Below are 15,327 nucleotides of genomic sequence, written 5' to 3' on the forward strand. Positions count from 1 at the left end.
CATGCTTGACTTACTGGTGAAGAAACGGTCCTCATATTTTCAAAATGTCCTTGTAAGTATCAAAAGTTCTCTATCATACTTCTATTGTGGTACTGTACAGCCACATTTTAATCATTTGAAGCACCTACAAGTTGCATGTTGCTATAACAGTGATTTAATTACATAGAATAATAACAGTGTGCGGGAGAAAAATCCACAGTTTGCTTTATTGTTAACAGAGGCTTTCAAAATGATCTATTCTTCACTCAGTTTAGGATGAATATTGACAAAAGCTTTAACAGGAAGAAAAAAGAAACATGTGATACGTTGGTACGCACAACTGTGCTATTATTCTGAAAAACCGACATTTTGTTTTGCCTGTTCAAATTATTTTTATACATGGGAGGTATGTTTACAACACAGATAAAATATCAAAATGTCACTCTTTCATATTGGTTTTTTTTTTTTTAGCCGGAGGGTTCGGAACGTGGCACCAGCTTCAGTTTAATTGGTCGTTTTGGCATGAGCAGACCCTGGATGTCCATCTCCAAGGGGATCTGGCAGGAAATTACATGTGAAGGGGAACAGAAGTGTGAACAAAGTAAACAATGCACAAAACTCAGCCTTGTTATTTCAAATCAAGCAACTGGCATTATCAAACAGGTTTGAAACCTTACGCAAAGAACAGACAGATTACTGGATTTGCTATTAGACATTTTAGCTCAGTAGCTGTAATATATTAAATGCGTACAATCAAACTGTTCTTGTTCCAAGTGTTGTGTCAGGTAGTGGGTTTCGGACTGACACACAGGACTTTTAATGACATATAACCTGCACTAGCCATGAATAATATTTGAACAGGATTATTCATACATTGTAAAAACAATAATAAGCAGAGTGTAAACATGAACATTTGTGTTCTCACCTCAGTCTCCTTACACGCAGAGAAGCTGTACTTCTGGAGGATCTCCACCACTGCAAGTTTCATCATCATCAGAGCAAATCGCATCCCAATGCAGTTCCTTGGCCCCATTCCGAAAGGCATGTATGTGTAGGGATCAATTTTCTCCTTGTTTTCCATGCTGAACCTGAGGACACACATATATTAATAAACAGAAATGAGACAATGACCGGTAGAGCTCAGGTCCTCTCTCTGGGAGTTTTTAGTATATACTGGCTGTTTTGGCAAATTTAAATGTATAAATCCTTCCTATACCTCTCAGGTTTGAACTCCTCCGGTTCAGGCCACAGATCAGGGTCCCGGTGCATGGGCCATGTGGGGACCATGACAACCGTGTTTTTTGGAATTACAAGGCCATTTATCTCCACATTCGCCTTGGCCACACGCTCCAGGCGCGGGGCAATGGGGTACAATCGCAAAGTCTCATTGATGACGCTGTCTAGATACTCCATCTGCATCAGTGCCTGGTACTGGACAGGAGCCTACGCAAACAGATATACAGACAATGGATCTCCCAAATTTGACACCATCACCATTGTGAGCTACCGTAAGTCCTGAATAGATACACTGCTGGTTGATGAGATAATGAGAAAAAAATCCTGCAACTGATATAGCCTGTAAAATTATAATATCCAACAACTACATTGGTGTGACTACAAATTGCACCATACCTTAAGCTTTAATTATTCCAGTAAAAAGACAAAAGTAGGTCATCTTTTAATTTTGGTTGCACTTACTGTGGGATTTCAAGATGAAGACCATTTCTCTAAGCGCCAGTGATCAATATTTTTTATAGTAAAGGAAGAGTTCTGGGAAATTTGCTTATTCATTTTTTTGTCGGGAGTTAGATTAGAAGATTTATACCACTCTCATGTCTGTCTGGTAAATATAAGGCTACAGCCAGCAGTTACGGTATTGTGATGGCTATCTCTTTCCCCTGTTGCCAGTCTATGTGCTAAGCTAAGGATATGGATATGGATCTTCTCATTTAACACTCGGTAAGAAAGAAAGAAACTTGTAATATGTAACGTGAAAGGGGCCAGTCGTGGTAGCAAAGCCAGAGAATTATTATCTAACTCTGCAGCTTTACTGGGCTTTTTGGCCTCTTTTTAAGTTACTGCCTTGGTTGCATGGCCTGCAAGCTCCATTTCCATCAACCTTGTTTCCAACACAAGTGCTATAGGTAGCTTGTTTTCAGAAAACTACTTCTGTATGCAACCTGCCCACCAATTAGTAGACAGACAAGGTTAGCGAAATAGCTGGTAAAGGTAAACATCTGGTAGCTAATGACTCAGATTCTTCTCTCAAGAACTGGTGGAAACCAAGGCACAACTAAATGAAAAGAAAATATTTGATTTAAATTCATCAGGCTGCCAGATACACAAATCCAAATTAATGCTAATGTTCGTCCATGTATGTTGAGAAATTGGTTGCTAACACATTATCCATAACAAATTTACAAGGCATGGCAGGTCAACGTGTCAATGTCAGCTTGTTGTGGACTTCATCTGCCCCCAAGCAGCCAAAAACCAATGAAGGCAGCTTGAAATGAACTACTTTGAGACCTCCCTGCTACCTCGAATCTTGTCCTACTCCAAACCCCCTATTTACCTTGTTAGGGAAGGTGGCGTCAATCTCTTCCTGCACCTGTTTCATGACATCAGGGTTTGTCGCCAGGCTGTAAGCTAAGAAAGCCAGAGAGCTGCTGGTTGTTTCATATCCAGCAAAGATGAAAATCATGGCTTGAGAAAGGATCTCATGATCATTTAAACCTGAGGAGACAGTAAGGAGGCATGATTTAGAATAGCTTCACTTTGTGCTTTCGTGTGTGTGTAGATGTGCATTTATCACCTTTATCCTGTTCTACTCCCTTGTTTTGGGAGTCAATCATCAACTGAAGGAAATCCACTCGACCCTGAAACCAAAATCAGTGAGGAATTTGATTACATTAGTGAATCTGCTGATACATACATACATACATACATACATACATACATACATACAAACATACAAACATACAAACATACAAACATACATACCATTTTCTTGGTGGTCTCTCGAGCAGACTTGATCTTCTGCAGTGCAGCGTAAAAGAAGTCAGTGACAGAGGCAGGGAAAAAGGAAAACTCTAACTTTTCAAGTATGGGACCCATGAAGGGGAAGAAGGCTGAGGATAAATAGAAATAAATGTATTTATAAAGGAAACTGGAAAGACAGTGACTGTATTGAGTGTAAACATTCACAGTAAGTTACCAAACATAGATAATGTATTTTTGGTTTACCAGCCAGGTAAAGGACAAAATTATAAATAGCTGTATTTTACAAAAGTGAAATGAATTCTGTACCAATAATGAGGAAGAGGGGGTTCAAAAGGTCAAACTTCACCATCTTCTTGATGTTAGTGACAAAGGGATCTGACGGGTTGTTGAGCGAGTCTATGTCTATACTGAATGCTGTACTGGTTACCACATCCATACTGTAGGGTCCAAAGAACCTAAACAGCAAAAGAGATATCCTCATTCTTTCAGGCTTAAAAATTGTTGAATCTATGCATTTTCTGGAATCATTTTAAACGAATGTAGTTGGAGTATTGAGTGTTCTTACTCCTTTAGGTCTAAGGGCTCATCCTTGTCTGCCTTCTTTGCCATGCTGCTGATCAGGTTGGCAGAGTGCTGCTTCATTAAGTCAAACATCTGAGGCAAAGACCAGCATAAATGGAGAGAAAAAAAAGCCATACATAGACTTCCAGGAATACTGGAAAATACAACTACACTGGCACAGGGGTCTTGCTGTTTCTGTTTGTGCTTTCTCTAGATCAATGGTTACCGACCAATGGGTCAGGACCCAAAAAGGGCTTCCAGGATAAGTCTGAGGGGTCACAAGATGACAAAAGGGATAATGCTTTTTTCTTGTAAAATATGGAATACTTTCACCTCTTTAAGCCTCTAAGAATCCTTAAAATGCAACAATCTGAAGTAGACATTGCTTCATTTTAAGGTATCACAAGCCAAACAAGCTGGGAACTAATGCTCTAGAAAGAATCTAGTAAAGTTACAGCACAGATCTTGGTAGATAAATATTCCGTTGAACATGCAACAAAAGCCAGACGAGGCAAAGAGCAGTAGAGGGTCTTACCTCTTTCAGTCTTCCTGAGGTGAAGGAGGGAGAGAGGACACTGCGGATTCTCCTCCACTGATCATCTTCAGCGATGGACACAGCATCGTACAAAGGCCCATTCACACGGAAGTTCTGTCATAGAGTTAGGAGACATCTGCCGATGAGGACAAGAGTTCAACTGAAAGGCAGCAATCGTAATGAGTGACTGAATGTATTGCATAGTGTATGTGCGTACTCTGCGATTGGTGAAGAGAGAATAACACTCCTTTATCAGAACTGTTTTTATCATGGCAGGATCTGTGATACACAGCACAGGCTGACGGCCATCAAAAATGCTAAATATAATAAGAATAGAACAGAATATTAATAGAAAAATATTAAAATATCAGGTGAGATGTTCATGCAAGCACTTCTCTTTAAAACAGGTATGTAAGACTATCAACAGAGCTATACATACTTTATTTAGACAAACTAGCACCTCTAAGTACAACATTCATATATATATCATTTATACATGCAGGGACATGCTCTGCATGTAGTACTGTACAACATGCAGACCTACCCCCATGTTTTCCCATATTTCTTGTAGCACTCTTCATCAAAGTTGGTGAATCCCTAGGTAGAGGATAAGACATTTTTAAACCCACAGTCCACTTTAACATGGTAAAACGTACTTGTGCCATATATTGAAATATGTAAATCATTAAAAGATGATAGTGTTAAATTCTGAGGAATTTACCATTTAAAATACAGCTCAGATGCCGTTAAATAAAAATAAAATGAAGCATTTTTTAAACACAAATCATTCCTAAGATACAGTGACCAGAGACCAATTTTTATCCACCATTGGTAAAATTTCAACCTGCATTGTCAAAATGGATGAATGCAGCTGAGATTACTTACACTGACATATAAAGAACCTGAAAAACTATTTGTTCCCGCTCAAATCTTAATTTTCAGCGGGCACCATTTTCTACCAGATATTCGTAGTATTTTCTACTGAAAACTGTCAGCAAGGTTCGGTGGATTATCCGGAGCAAAGAGGACGTTGTTTCTGTTGATCTTTTCCAGTGTAATTTTTCACCATCGCCACCTCCACTCACCTGTCAGTGTATGTAATTAAGGGACAGACTGTTGAAACAATTTCTCCAAAGCTGTAAAACGGTGTGACAGATCACGCACCGTCTGCTTAGAGAGCCGTACCTAGGGTACTTGTACACTGTCCAAACCCCATGGGAGCTGTGATGATTGGTGACTAGTGAGGAGTGACTAAACAACAACTGAGGGTGCATTCCATTTTGTAAGCAAGCAACGGTTTAGGTACCTTTAGAGCTGTTTAGCTCAACATTACGCTTCAACCTTTCACCAAAGATATTTTTTAGAAATTCTATACAAAAACATTAGGCGTAGACCGGAAACATTCATGTAACCAACACACTTTTATAGCCACCTACTGCAGATTTTAGTGTTCCTCTTTGGTGTTCCATTATACTGAAAACTGAGCTTGCTAAATCTACACACTGATAAAAGCTACAATACACTAAGTTGGTGATCTATTAGGTACACCGAGCTAAAACTAATGCAGTCTAATGCAATCCTCCTTCGTCGAGGTCATAATGTTCAGTCTGTGTTGAAACCGTTTCAGAGAGGCGTTGAATCAACTTTCCAATCAAAGGGCTGCGGTTTGCGGTGCTGTTGGGTCGCGTCGTGTTATACCGACGGGTGTTTCTATCGTTTTGTTTCCAGATAACAGAAACACCTCTCTGTACAATGCAATGAAGTTCAACAGCAGCCCAAAACTACAACTTCACCAAGGGGGGGCTTTATTGCAGAACTGTTATATTAGACTGGATTAGTTCTAGCCAGGTGTACCTAATAAACTGGCATTTTGTGGGTTACTCTTGCCTCCGAGGGGGTTATATTTACCAACCTTTCTATATGCCAACATAGTGCCAAAAAAAGGGATTGGTTTGGGACCGGGGACACCCATTGTTTTAAACGTTCCGTATGGCCAATAGGCGTACCTGTGAAAAACGACCAAAGAAGAGAAGAGAAGAAATGTGTATAATACACCCAGGCAAAAATATATATATATAAACACAGTATAAATACTTGGACAAATAGCCTTAAACACTCACACAAGGATCAACGTGACGAGGGCAACCAGGAGGGTCCATGTCTCCGGGGAGAAGTAGAGGAGGTGGCCCATCTCGACACGTTTCCTCGATTTCACCGACGGCGGCGCACTAAAGCCGCAGGCTGCGAGCCCGGGCTTTTGTACGGAGCTGGGCAGACCTGCCGCGTCAAGTGAGGCACCATGGGAGAGCCGGGTCAGCGGGCGGCCGGCGACGCCAGGCGAATCATTAACCGAGAGAGACCGGGCGGCATGTGTTTGTGATCTCGTTCTACCGGACCGTGCAATCTGTGGCGCTGCAATCTTGCCACTGAGATTGTTATACTGCCCGTATCGATGTAGAACGGAGTTCACGAAAACAGCCCCAAGTTACATTTGATATATATATATATATTTTTTTTTTCCAGTCTTTTAGTCTCTGCCCCTATTCTCATTTGGATGCTCCAGGCTCGCAAGAAGTCACACAGAAAATTTGATTTTAACGTTTTTCTTGGCTCGCGCTATGTTTCTCTGGTTTATGCGGACAAATCTGAAACGAAGTCAAGTCACGAAACTCTGATTTTATGTTTCTGCGGATGTGTGGTTGTCAGATTTTTTTTTGTTTGTTTTTTTATAAATACTTGGCTCTGCTCGCGCAGAGAGACGCGCAGCCAGAGACCCGTGCGCAGTTGTTGTCCGTTTTCCACGACCCGATACCTCACGAGAGGGGGGGTAAGATCTCATTTAACACAACGTGACGTGCAGGCAAAGTCCGTTTGCAAACCAAGATCAGAACAATTTGGTCAAGCCAGGGACAGAGCCATGGGTTTGCTTCTCTTCTTCTCCGTAGAAACTTGGATTCTTCTGATCACATTTATCTGCATATTTGTCACGTATGCACCACGGTTGAGTTTTTATCCAGATCAAGTTATTTGCACGTGAAACCGGCCAGGGAATGGACCAAAACTGTGCCTTTGCCTCTCGAGTGAACAGTAAATGTCGTTTGATTCAACACCCTTTCATTCTTTTCTGTTCTGCTAAGGTATGGCCACTGGAATTATGGCGTACTGGAGAAACTGGGGGTCCCTGGTCCCAAGCCAGTGATGTACTTCGGCACAATTGGCCAGCACAACCGCGTACTTGACTTTTGTTTCCAATTTCCATTGGCGGATTGCCATCATTTCCATCGGTCGAATTTAGCTCAATTGCATTTTTTCTATTTCTAGGTTTACTACTTGGACGACGTCTGTTGTGCTCACAAGTATGGGAGAGTATGGGGGTGAGTAGACAAAGCTTTTAAAGGTGTAAATATAGGAGTTTTTGCACTAAATGCACTCAAATGTAAACGTGTTTTTATATGAATGCATAGCATGTACGAGTTGAAGAGGCCCATTCTGGCTGTGATGGATCCCGACATGCTGAAAACCATCCTAGTGAAGGAGTGCTTCGCCCACTTCACCAACCGGAGGGTGAGGACACACAGGATTCCACGGGATTAGTGCTGAATGGAACAAGAGACGGGAGTGAAGACAGAAGTGCCACAAGATCCTTTGTTCCTCGAGTTTGCTCCTTCAAAGGGGAACTTGTGAGAACGTGTTAATATGCCTGGCAGGTCATCGGTTTTAAGTTGGGACTGGCATTAGCAATAAATGTCACCCTTTTCCCCCTTTCAAAACTGGCACATAATCATACTGGGAACAAGAAATTATTTAAAAAGCTGTTTTCAAGGGCTCCCACATTAAAAAAAAAAAAAATTAGCATTTGTCACAAGTTGTTAATTCTGAGCTAAGAACATTAGATAAATCAAGTTAGTTAGAATAATAGTTTCAAACTGACTGTTTTTATTACCATGGTAAGCATGACCTGATTTGAAAATGCCATTAGAGACAATAGCTGTGCTTAGTGGCCTCATGAGGCTGTAATACTGAAACAATGAAATGGATTGGCTACCCTGCCATTATTTGATCCTCACCATTAGGGAAGCAAAAACTCTGCATGGCCACGTTGTTATGTCTACCGTAAATCAAGAGGTTATCCCCCTGACATGCTAATGGTAGCATGTTGACATGCATAGAACTAGAGTACGGAATTAACTCATTAATCATCATTTCAGGGGAAAAGAAGTGATCAGCGAATGGGCCGACAGTCAAGCAGAGCGGCACCGCCATCCCTGGAGCCACTGCTACTTCAGATAAAACATTGTAAACCAATAATAATGTGGTAAACACATCTGAATGACACTTGAACGTCGGAAACCATTGGTATTTCAAATAGCTTTTACTTACGGGATGAGGCTGGTGTTTTTCTTTTTCATTGTTGTTGTTTGTTTGACACGTGTTAGTCCATCCCTTCATGCTTTCTTCCACACGTCTGTGGCACTCAGCCCTAAGTATATACATGAATCGTTACTAACATAAATATATAGCTTTCATTTTAAAAAAGGCTGAATAATTTCCAAAACATGCACGGATCTGTAGTTTTTAGCAAATGTTACTCAGGAACAACAGTTCACTTTCCGTGGACTACTTTTAGCCGCAGACACATCTTTGGTGAGCTAGTGAGTCTTTAAGGCAGTAATACACTGTTTGTGAGATGGACTCAAAATGAACAACAGTGTCCATGTTCATCATATATTGAAGGAATATGTCGAGTATGCGCATCACTGTGGCTCACTCATCTGTTTTTAACGGTTTGTGGACAACGATGGAGCTCAAAACTCATGGCATTTATTTATATTAACCAAAATATAGAATTTCGCCCATATCTTTCAACTACTGCTGGTGTATTTGACTCCTACAGAATGTAATGAAGCAATGAAGCATTTGCTATAGCCTAGGACCCTTCAAAGAAAGAGCAAATGTTGTTTCTTGATCCTCATCTGCACGCATCAGGCAGCATATACAGTACTTGTTTCCTGTCTAATGTCGTGAAAAAATTCTTTGTCGAGGGTACTGCTCTTAATAGCTTGACCACCCATACATTAACTAGTGAACACACATATACATGCATGTGACCATTATGCCCTTTCAGAACTTCCGTCTGAATGGGGACCTGTATGACGCAGTGTCTATTCTTGAGGATGATGACTGGAGACGGATTCGCAACATCCTCACCCCATTGTTCACCTCTGGTCGTATAAAAGAGGTGGGAGTTGTCAATTTTCCTAATTTCTTCAATTCATATTTGGGTAGATTGAAAAATATATTAATATATTCATCTTCACCTTTGTAGTACTTGTGCTTATTTTGTTCTTTGTTCTTTTGTTCTTGTGCTTATTCTTGTATTTTGTTATTTTGTTCCTCTGTTTAAGATGTTTAGTATCATGAAACATCATTCCCGCAAACTGACAGACAAGCTGCAGTCCACAGTGGACAATGATGAAGTTATTAATGTCAAAGAGTAAGTTGTACCCTCCACTAAATGGCTACTAATCAACTAGGGGTTGATTATTTTGAGCCAGATCCCTACTAAAGAGGCATATATATGTATATATATATAAATCCTATATTTAAATGTCCCACCTGTGAAACTGGTTTCAATCACTGATCAATGATTAGTATAATCTGTGTTTCTCAGCTTCTTTGGAGGCTACAGTATGGATGTGTTGACGAGCTGTGCATTAAGTGTGGATTTAGACTCGATCAGCAACCCTTCCAATCCCTTCATAACCCATAGCGGCAAGATGTTCAGATTTTCCATCCCTCTTTTCATTTTCCAAGGTACTTCACTACTTTTCCATAATAGCCTTTTTTTTTATAATTATAATTATAATTATAATTATAATTATTTACCCCCTTTTTTTTCTCAGGATGTTTTCCCTTCTTTCTTCCTCTTTTGGAGCTGCTGGGTTTCTCCTTTTTCTCTAAGTCTTCAACTGCTTTCTTTAAAGCGGTTTTGGAGAAGATCAGAGCAGAACGCAATGGGAGCTCAGAACAGGTTTAGACAAAACACACAATAAGGGGCTGGACAATATAGACAAAATATTATATCACTGTATACAGTAGCTAATCCTGTGTTGTGATAGCAACATACTGTATATTCTGATGGTAAAATTTCCAGAAATTCACTTGAGAAAACATTTATAGATAGTTGACGCAACAATCTCATCACAAGGTCTGTTTTGTAGCTGCTCTAGAGCTCTGGATCATACCACATGATCATCATCGACGGATGCCCAGTTGACATGGAAATGTAGATACTGAAATTGAAATTTTATCTGAGCACTTTAAAAGTTTGATTAGTCAGAATATGAAGCAAATTTTCACTTTGCATTAATCATGCAAATTTGACAGTTGGACCATTTGTGTAGTTTGTTCAACTCGTGAATGCATTTTTGCCTCAGTTCGTGTCTAATGTAAAATGACTTTGTGTCTATTCTCGCTACTGACTTTGAATGCGACCACACAACATCTAAAATTTGCTTTGTTCTCTTGTCTGAACACACCTTATGGACTTCTCATCCATGTTGTTTTATCATCTTGTTCAAAGTGCTCTCTTAACCATGGAAATTGAATTTTCCTCAATGTCCTCAAGATCCATTTTGTAAATTTCATATTACATGACCTTCATCAATTGATAAATATTTGATGATGAATGAGATGCAGCTTCCAAGGTCAAGAATGAAATTTGAACCTCAACTTTTTTTTGATGAAGATCATGTGATACGACTGAAAGCTTGAACCTTTTGGTGAGACTGTTTGGTCAACTATTGTTTCCTAGGTCATCAATAGTACTCAACCTTTATAGTTTAAACAACAAGATGGGGATGACCTTTGTTGACTAATCCAGTGAATTCAAAACCTGACAAATAAAAGTATAATTACATTTAACGTACATAAAAATCCTGTGAATCCAGATATTCCAAAAATCCAGTGCTCATTCATTTGCAAGATAAAACCAGAGATCTTTAAGACAATAGAATAACCCAAAAATTGTACTGGTTCTCAAATTTCAGACTTCAAGAGATATCTTTCAACATATGATCAACTCTCAGACAGTCAATGAACACCAAGACGAAAAGAAGAATAAGGGTAAAACAGTCAAACAGCTACATCCTCCACACATACAGAAACACAAATGTACAGTACGTACAGACGTATGGCGCCCTCCTTTCATCTCTGCTCATTTTTATGCATCCCAACAGTCTGGACGGGTCTTACTGATCATGAGATTCTTTCTCAAATGACAATTTTGCTGATTGCTGGTTTCGAAACAAGTGCCACAACCCTTGTCTTCTTGGCCTACAACTTGGCAAGAAATCCTGAAGTCATGAACCGCCTGCAAAAGGAGATAGACTCTACTTTCCCGAATAAGGTAGAGCAGAGGTTTCTGGCTCTGGAGTCATTCTTTCCATTTTATTTCTTGATGAAGCTAGTTTTCAAATTCAGAATTGTGTTTAATCAAACTGTGTTTACAACTCAATAGGGTCCAGTCGAGTATGAAGCTCTGATGCAGATGGAGTACCTAGACAGTGTGGTCAATGAGTGTCTGAGGTAATGAGCATTTTTCTGATCTAGTTGATATCTGAACAGATTGATAATGTGACGTCTGGTCAAGATATTGTAACAAGAACATTTAAAAGGAGAAAAAAAAATCTGTTTTCTAAAACACTAAACCAACATTATGCATTATTTTTATATTAACACTGAATCTAATGACTGTATATTGTGATATGTTGCTCATTTTACCAATGATGATTAACACTAAACTATGCATATTTGTTTTTATTTAATTAAAAAAAGAAAAAAGAAAAAGAGTCCTGCTTCAGGAACTGCATTTATATTGGTAATTATGTCACGGTCCAAACACAATTTCAGTACAAAGAGTCTACAGCCATGCTAGTGGCACTGTGAGGTTGTGTGCAGACAGTGGGGCCTTGGGTAAAATGATTACGTTAGCATGCTTACAATGAAAATGTTCACATTCTAACATTTAGCAGGTTACGCTCACCATGGGTGCCATCTTATTTAAGCTTGTTAGCATGCTAATATTTGCTAATTAGCCCTCAGCATGAAGTACAGCTAAGGCAGATGGGAATGTCGTTAGTTCTGCAGGTAATCATTTATGAACCGAAGGTTGTGAGGAATCCAAAATTTGACCTGATGAACACCAGGAGCAAAGTCAGGAAGGCACCAAAGGTATTACAATTCAGGCTCTGGGGAACATGACGGTCTGCACCAAATTTCATGAAAATGTATTAATTATTTATCAAGGTATTTCAGTTGAGACCAAAACATTGTCATCCCTGGAGCCATGTTGCCAGAGTTGCTAAAAAAAAAAAAGGAGAAGAAAACACTTCTCCACTAAGATTTTTAAAAATACAAACAGGGCTTAAATCCTACCAGTCCATTGAAACAACAGCAAAAAAATCTCAAATTCCGGGGCAACTAAAACACCGTGTTTCAAAAATACACATTTTCCAAATTTGGGATAGTTTTGATTTCACATTTAGTCTAATAAAGACATACAGTATTTAAAAATATTCTTGTTTTGTCAATAGGCTCTACCCTCCAGCTGCACGTCTCGAACGTATAGCTAAAGCATCCGTGAAGATCAATGGAATCACAATCCCGAAGGACATGACTGTTTTAATTCCAGTCTACGCTCTGCACCGTGACCCTGAGCTGTGGCCAGAGCCGGAAGAGTTTAAACCTGACAGGTAGCTGCTCGAGTGTTTAGGTTTGCACCGTAAAAGCACACGCAGAGATTAATTTGCAACACACTTGGAGGAATTCCTGAATACAAATGATATGTTATGGGTCACCCGAACAGCTTTGAATGTTTCATGATGACTTAAATCACTGTTGTTAGTAAGGTACGGGGAATTTGGAAGTGATGTATGATGCAATCTCTTACAGACAGGGAGAGTGGGGAGAAAGAGAGAGGGAGGGGTACAGTGTGCAGCAAGGGTCCCCCGGCCAAGGGTCAAACTGTGGATGTTTTAATTATGTGTAACGTGCCTTACCCATTAGGCTACAGGGGCACCATATGGTGCAATCTTAAGCTCCGGTGAATGGTTACGGAGAGTTGTCATTGTATTACTAAAATTATTATCATTTTAGAATTTTGTAAAGAATAATTTATGCTTAAATCGACGGACATTTGACGGAGACTACGACCGTTGTAAATACAGATTTCAAGCGGTACAGCTGAAATTGCCTCACCTGATAACCACAGGTACGTATGAATAATTTGTATTAGGGTTCATTCATAGCAATCAGGACAGCATTTAAACATTGGTTTTAAAATAAAGTTTATTTGAATTTCCTTCATTTGAAAAGCATATGACCGTTTACTGTACAGCAGGCAGAATAAAGAAATAATTGATATAATCAAGTGCTAATTGAAGATGGGTGTTTGAAGATACTTTATTACTATTTTCGATTTAATGCATAAATGTTGAACCGCAATTCCATCTGCTGCTGTCTGTTTGTTTTCTAGATTTAGTAAGGAGAACAAGAAGAGCATCAACCCATACACTTACCTGCCATTCGGCATTGGGCCAAGGAACTGTTTGGGGATGCGATTTGCTCTGGTGGTGATTAAACTGGCCTTGGTGGAGGTTTTGCAGAACTACAGCTTCTCAGTCTGCGAGGAGACAGAGGTGATTGTATTTAAATTACAGACTTAGATCAACATGGTCTACGTGATTTCAAGCAATATTTGCATTAAGAGAGAGCAAGAAGTTCCCTATTTACTCAACTTGTCAATTCCACAGATCCCTTTGCAGATGGATACTGCAGGTCTTGTTGGACCCGTACGACCCATCAAACTAAAGCTGGTGACACGTTCCATCGCCTCAGCAAGTGTGGACAAGTGCAACTAGGAAGGACTTAAGATACTTTCCTGAAGACTGAACTATTCTAAAAAATTTGTTATTTTAGTACCTGACAATGGTAAATCAAGTTTACGACTGTATGTTTTTATTTTGTATCAGAAGTTTGTAATGAAAACAGACATAGTGAAGTTGATCATGCTTATTTTTGGAGAACATATGGAGAACATATCCCGAATTTATATTTGCATCGTGCTCACGAATTAAGGCATTTAATTTCAAATAAGCCATGCCTACAATGGTTTGGCAAACACAAGACAGTTTGGAATATCAAAACATGCGTTAATAACCTTTTTGGATAACGAAATTAAATTTCCCTGATTTGCACTAACATGAAAGCTGGGAGGAGACTGGAGCACCTGCCGGACACCTCCATAAGTACATGGACGCAAACTGAACACAGAGAGTATCAGTAATCATGTCAGGGATTGTTTTAGCTGTGAAGTGACAGTGCTATTTACTGAGCCACAACACTGATTTTTTTTTTTAAACTGAAGAATAAGAGAGGGTAAAAAAAACAAACAAACAAAAAAAAAAAACACTAATTAAAAAGTAACAGGACAAGAAACTTTACTTCAAAGCATTCAATTACTACTAAGTACATCATCTGTGTAATGACTTATATGGTATCTTTGTACTTTGTCTTGCTGTTGTATTGCACTTTATTACATTATAAGGTTTTTCTTAAATTTATTGTCTGTCCAGTTTGTGTAGGAGCTAATCAACATCTTCATAGAACGTTTAGGAGATTGTACAAACAGTCCCTTAATAAACTTTAAATCAAAACAAACAGGCTTTTCCATTTTCCTTGCTTTAAGTAGTGATCTACAGAAGGGTATCGACTCTGGTAGACAAAACCCCTTAAGGGGACGTGTTTAGAAGTCTTGGAGCTTGGTCTCTTGGAGCTGTCATCCTTGGCCTGGACTTTGAATGGAAATGGCAGCGTGCCTGAGGACTTCGGGCCACATGTTATGTCAAAGTTGGCTTGCACTGTGTTTACTTACACAAAATCTTGAAAGCGTCAGCATGTAACCAGAGTCCAGCTTAGGAGGCACAAGGGCTCTGGACTCATGCAAGAATTACCAGTTTTACTGTGCTACAAGAACATAGGCGACATGTTATGAAGCAGATAGGCGTTAACACATGACTCACCAGACAAGTGCGTAGGTTTGTTCAATTAGGTTAGAAAGGACATTGAGTCCCTACTAAGGGAGAGTTCACTGCTGGTCTGGGTAGTTGCATAACATATTCTACATTCAAAAACCACAGACAAACTGCAGTTGCTCAAGAGAATTAACTGACACAATTTAAATATCTGAGCCA

At 39.5% G+C, this 15,327-nt stretch overlaps 2 protein-coding genes across 7 annotated transcripts; one reads left to right on the top strand and one right to left on the bottom strand.

Moving 5' to 3' along the window:
* Nucleotides 1-138: 138 nt before the first annotated feature.
* On the bottom strand, nucleotides 139-6,438 carry LOC120800947 (cytochrome P450 3A40-like). 2 transcript variants are annotated; one of them, XM_040147443.1, is made up of 13 exons: nucleotides 6,196-6,438; nucleotides 5,988-6,081; nucleotides 4,620-4,672; nucleotides 4,293-4,392; nucleotides 4,076-4,189; nucleotides 3,545-3,633; nucleotides 3,286-3,434; nucleotides 2,980-3,107; nucleotides 2,792-2,855; nucleotides 2,552-2,712; nucleotides 1,196-1,422; nucleotides 905-1,067; nucleotides 139-536 (listed from the first exon to the last, which is right to left on the bottom strand). In XM_040147443.1, exons 1-13 carry the CDS (start codon nucleotides 6,264-6,266, stop codon nucleotides 447-449), a joined length of 1,503 nt encoding a protein of 500 aa, XP_040003377.1. In that variant the 5' UTR covers nucleotides 6,267-6,438; the 3' UTR covers nucleotides 139-446. The 2 variants fall into 2 exon arrangements, with proteins under 2 accessions (XP_040003377.1, XP_040003378.1); XM_040147444.1 differs by lacking the exons at nucleotides 5,988-6,081; nucleotides 6,196-6,438 and adding an exon at nucleotides 5,512-5,980.
* A 159-nt stretch (nucleotides 6,439-6,597) lies between these two features.
* On the top strand, nucleotides 6,598-14,778 carry LOC120800946 (cytochrome P450 3A30-like). 5 transcript variants are annotated; one of them, XM_040147438.1, is made up of 14 exons: nucleotides 6,598-7,063; nucleotides 7,213-7,306; nucleotides 7,397-7,449; nucleotides 7,540-7,639; nucleotides 9,201-9,314; nucleotides 9,481-9,569; nucleotides 9,747-9,889; nucleotides 9,979-10,106; nucleotides 11,125-11,200; nucleotides 11,314-11,483; nucleotides 11,595-11,662; nucleotides 12,670-12,828; nucleotides 13,611-13,773; nucleotides 13,888-14,778. In XM_040147438.1, the coding sequence occupies exons 1-14, from the start codon at nucleotides 6,630-6,632 to the stop codon at nucleotides 13,993-13,995; spliced, it is 1,899 nt and encodes a 632-aa protein (XP_040003372.1). In that variant the 5' UTR covers nucleotides 6,598-6,629; the 3' UTR covers nucleotides 13,996-14,778. The 5 variants fall into 5 exon arrangements, 4 of the variants coding, with proteins under 4 accessions (XP_040003372.1, XP_040003373.1, XP_040003374.1 ...); XM_040147440.1 differs by having other exon boundaries at nucleotides 6,599-6,996; XR_005709028.1 differs by lacking the exon at nucleotides 13,888-14,778 and having other exon boundaries at nucleotides 12,670-13,346; nucleotides 13,611-13,697.
* Nucleotides 14,779-15,327: the final 549 nt, after the last annotated feature.

The sequence above is a fragment of the Xiphias gladius genome, chromosome 15 (genome assembly GCF_016859285.1).
Source record: "Xiphias gladius isolate SHS-SW01 ecotype Sanya breed wild chromosome 15, ASM1685928v1, whole genome shotgun sequence".
In the NCBI taxonomy this organism is placed as follows: domain Eukaryota; kingdom Metazoa; phylum Chordata; class Actinopteri; order Istiophoriformes; family Xiphiidae; genus Xiphias; species Xiphias gladius.

Excerpts from the sequence above, each read along its gene's own strand:
- LOC120800947 (XM_040147443.1), bottom strand. The coding sequence starts at position 6,266 with ATGGGCCACCTCCTCTACTTCTCCCCGGAGACATGGACCCTCCTGGTT. Across the intron at positions 1,423-2,551 it reads ACGCCACCTTCCCTAACAAG|GCTCCTGTCCAGTACCAGGC; the intron begins GTAAATAGGGGG and ends CTGTTTGCGTAG. Across the intron at positions 537-904 it reads CTGCGTGTAAGGAGACTGAG|ATCCCCTTGGAGATGGACAT; the intron begins GTGAGAACACAA and ends ATTTCCTGCCAG.
- LOC120800946 (XM_040147438.1), top strand. The coding sequence starts at position 6,630 with ATGCTCCAGGCTCGCAAGAAGTCACACAGAAAATTTGATTTTAACGTT. Across the intron at positions 9,315-9,480 it reads CCTCTGGTCGTATAAAAGAG|ATGTTTAGTATCATGAAACA; the intron begins GTGGGAGTTGTC and ends CCTCTGTTTAAG. Across the intron at positions 12,829-13,610 it reads GAAGAGTTTAAACCTGACAG|ATTTAGTAAGGAGAACAAGA; the intron begins GTAGCTGCTCGA and ends TTTGTTTTCTAG.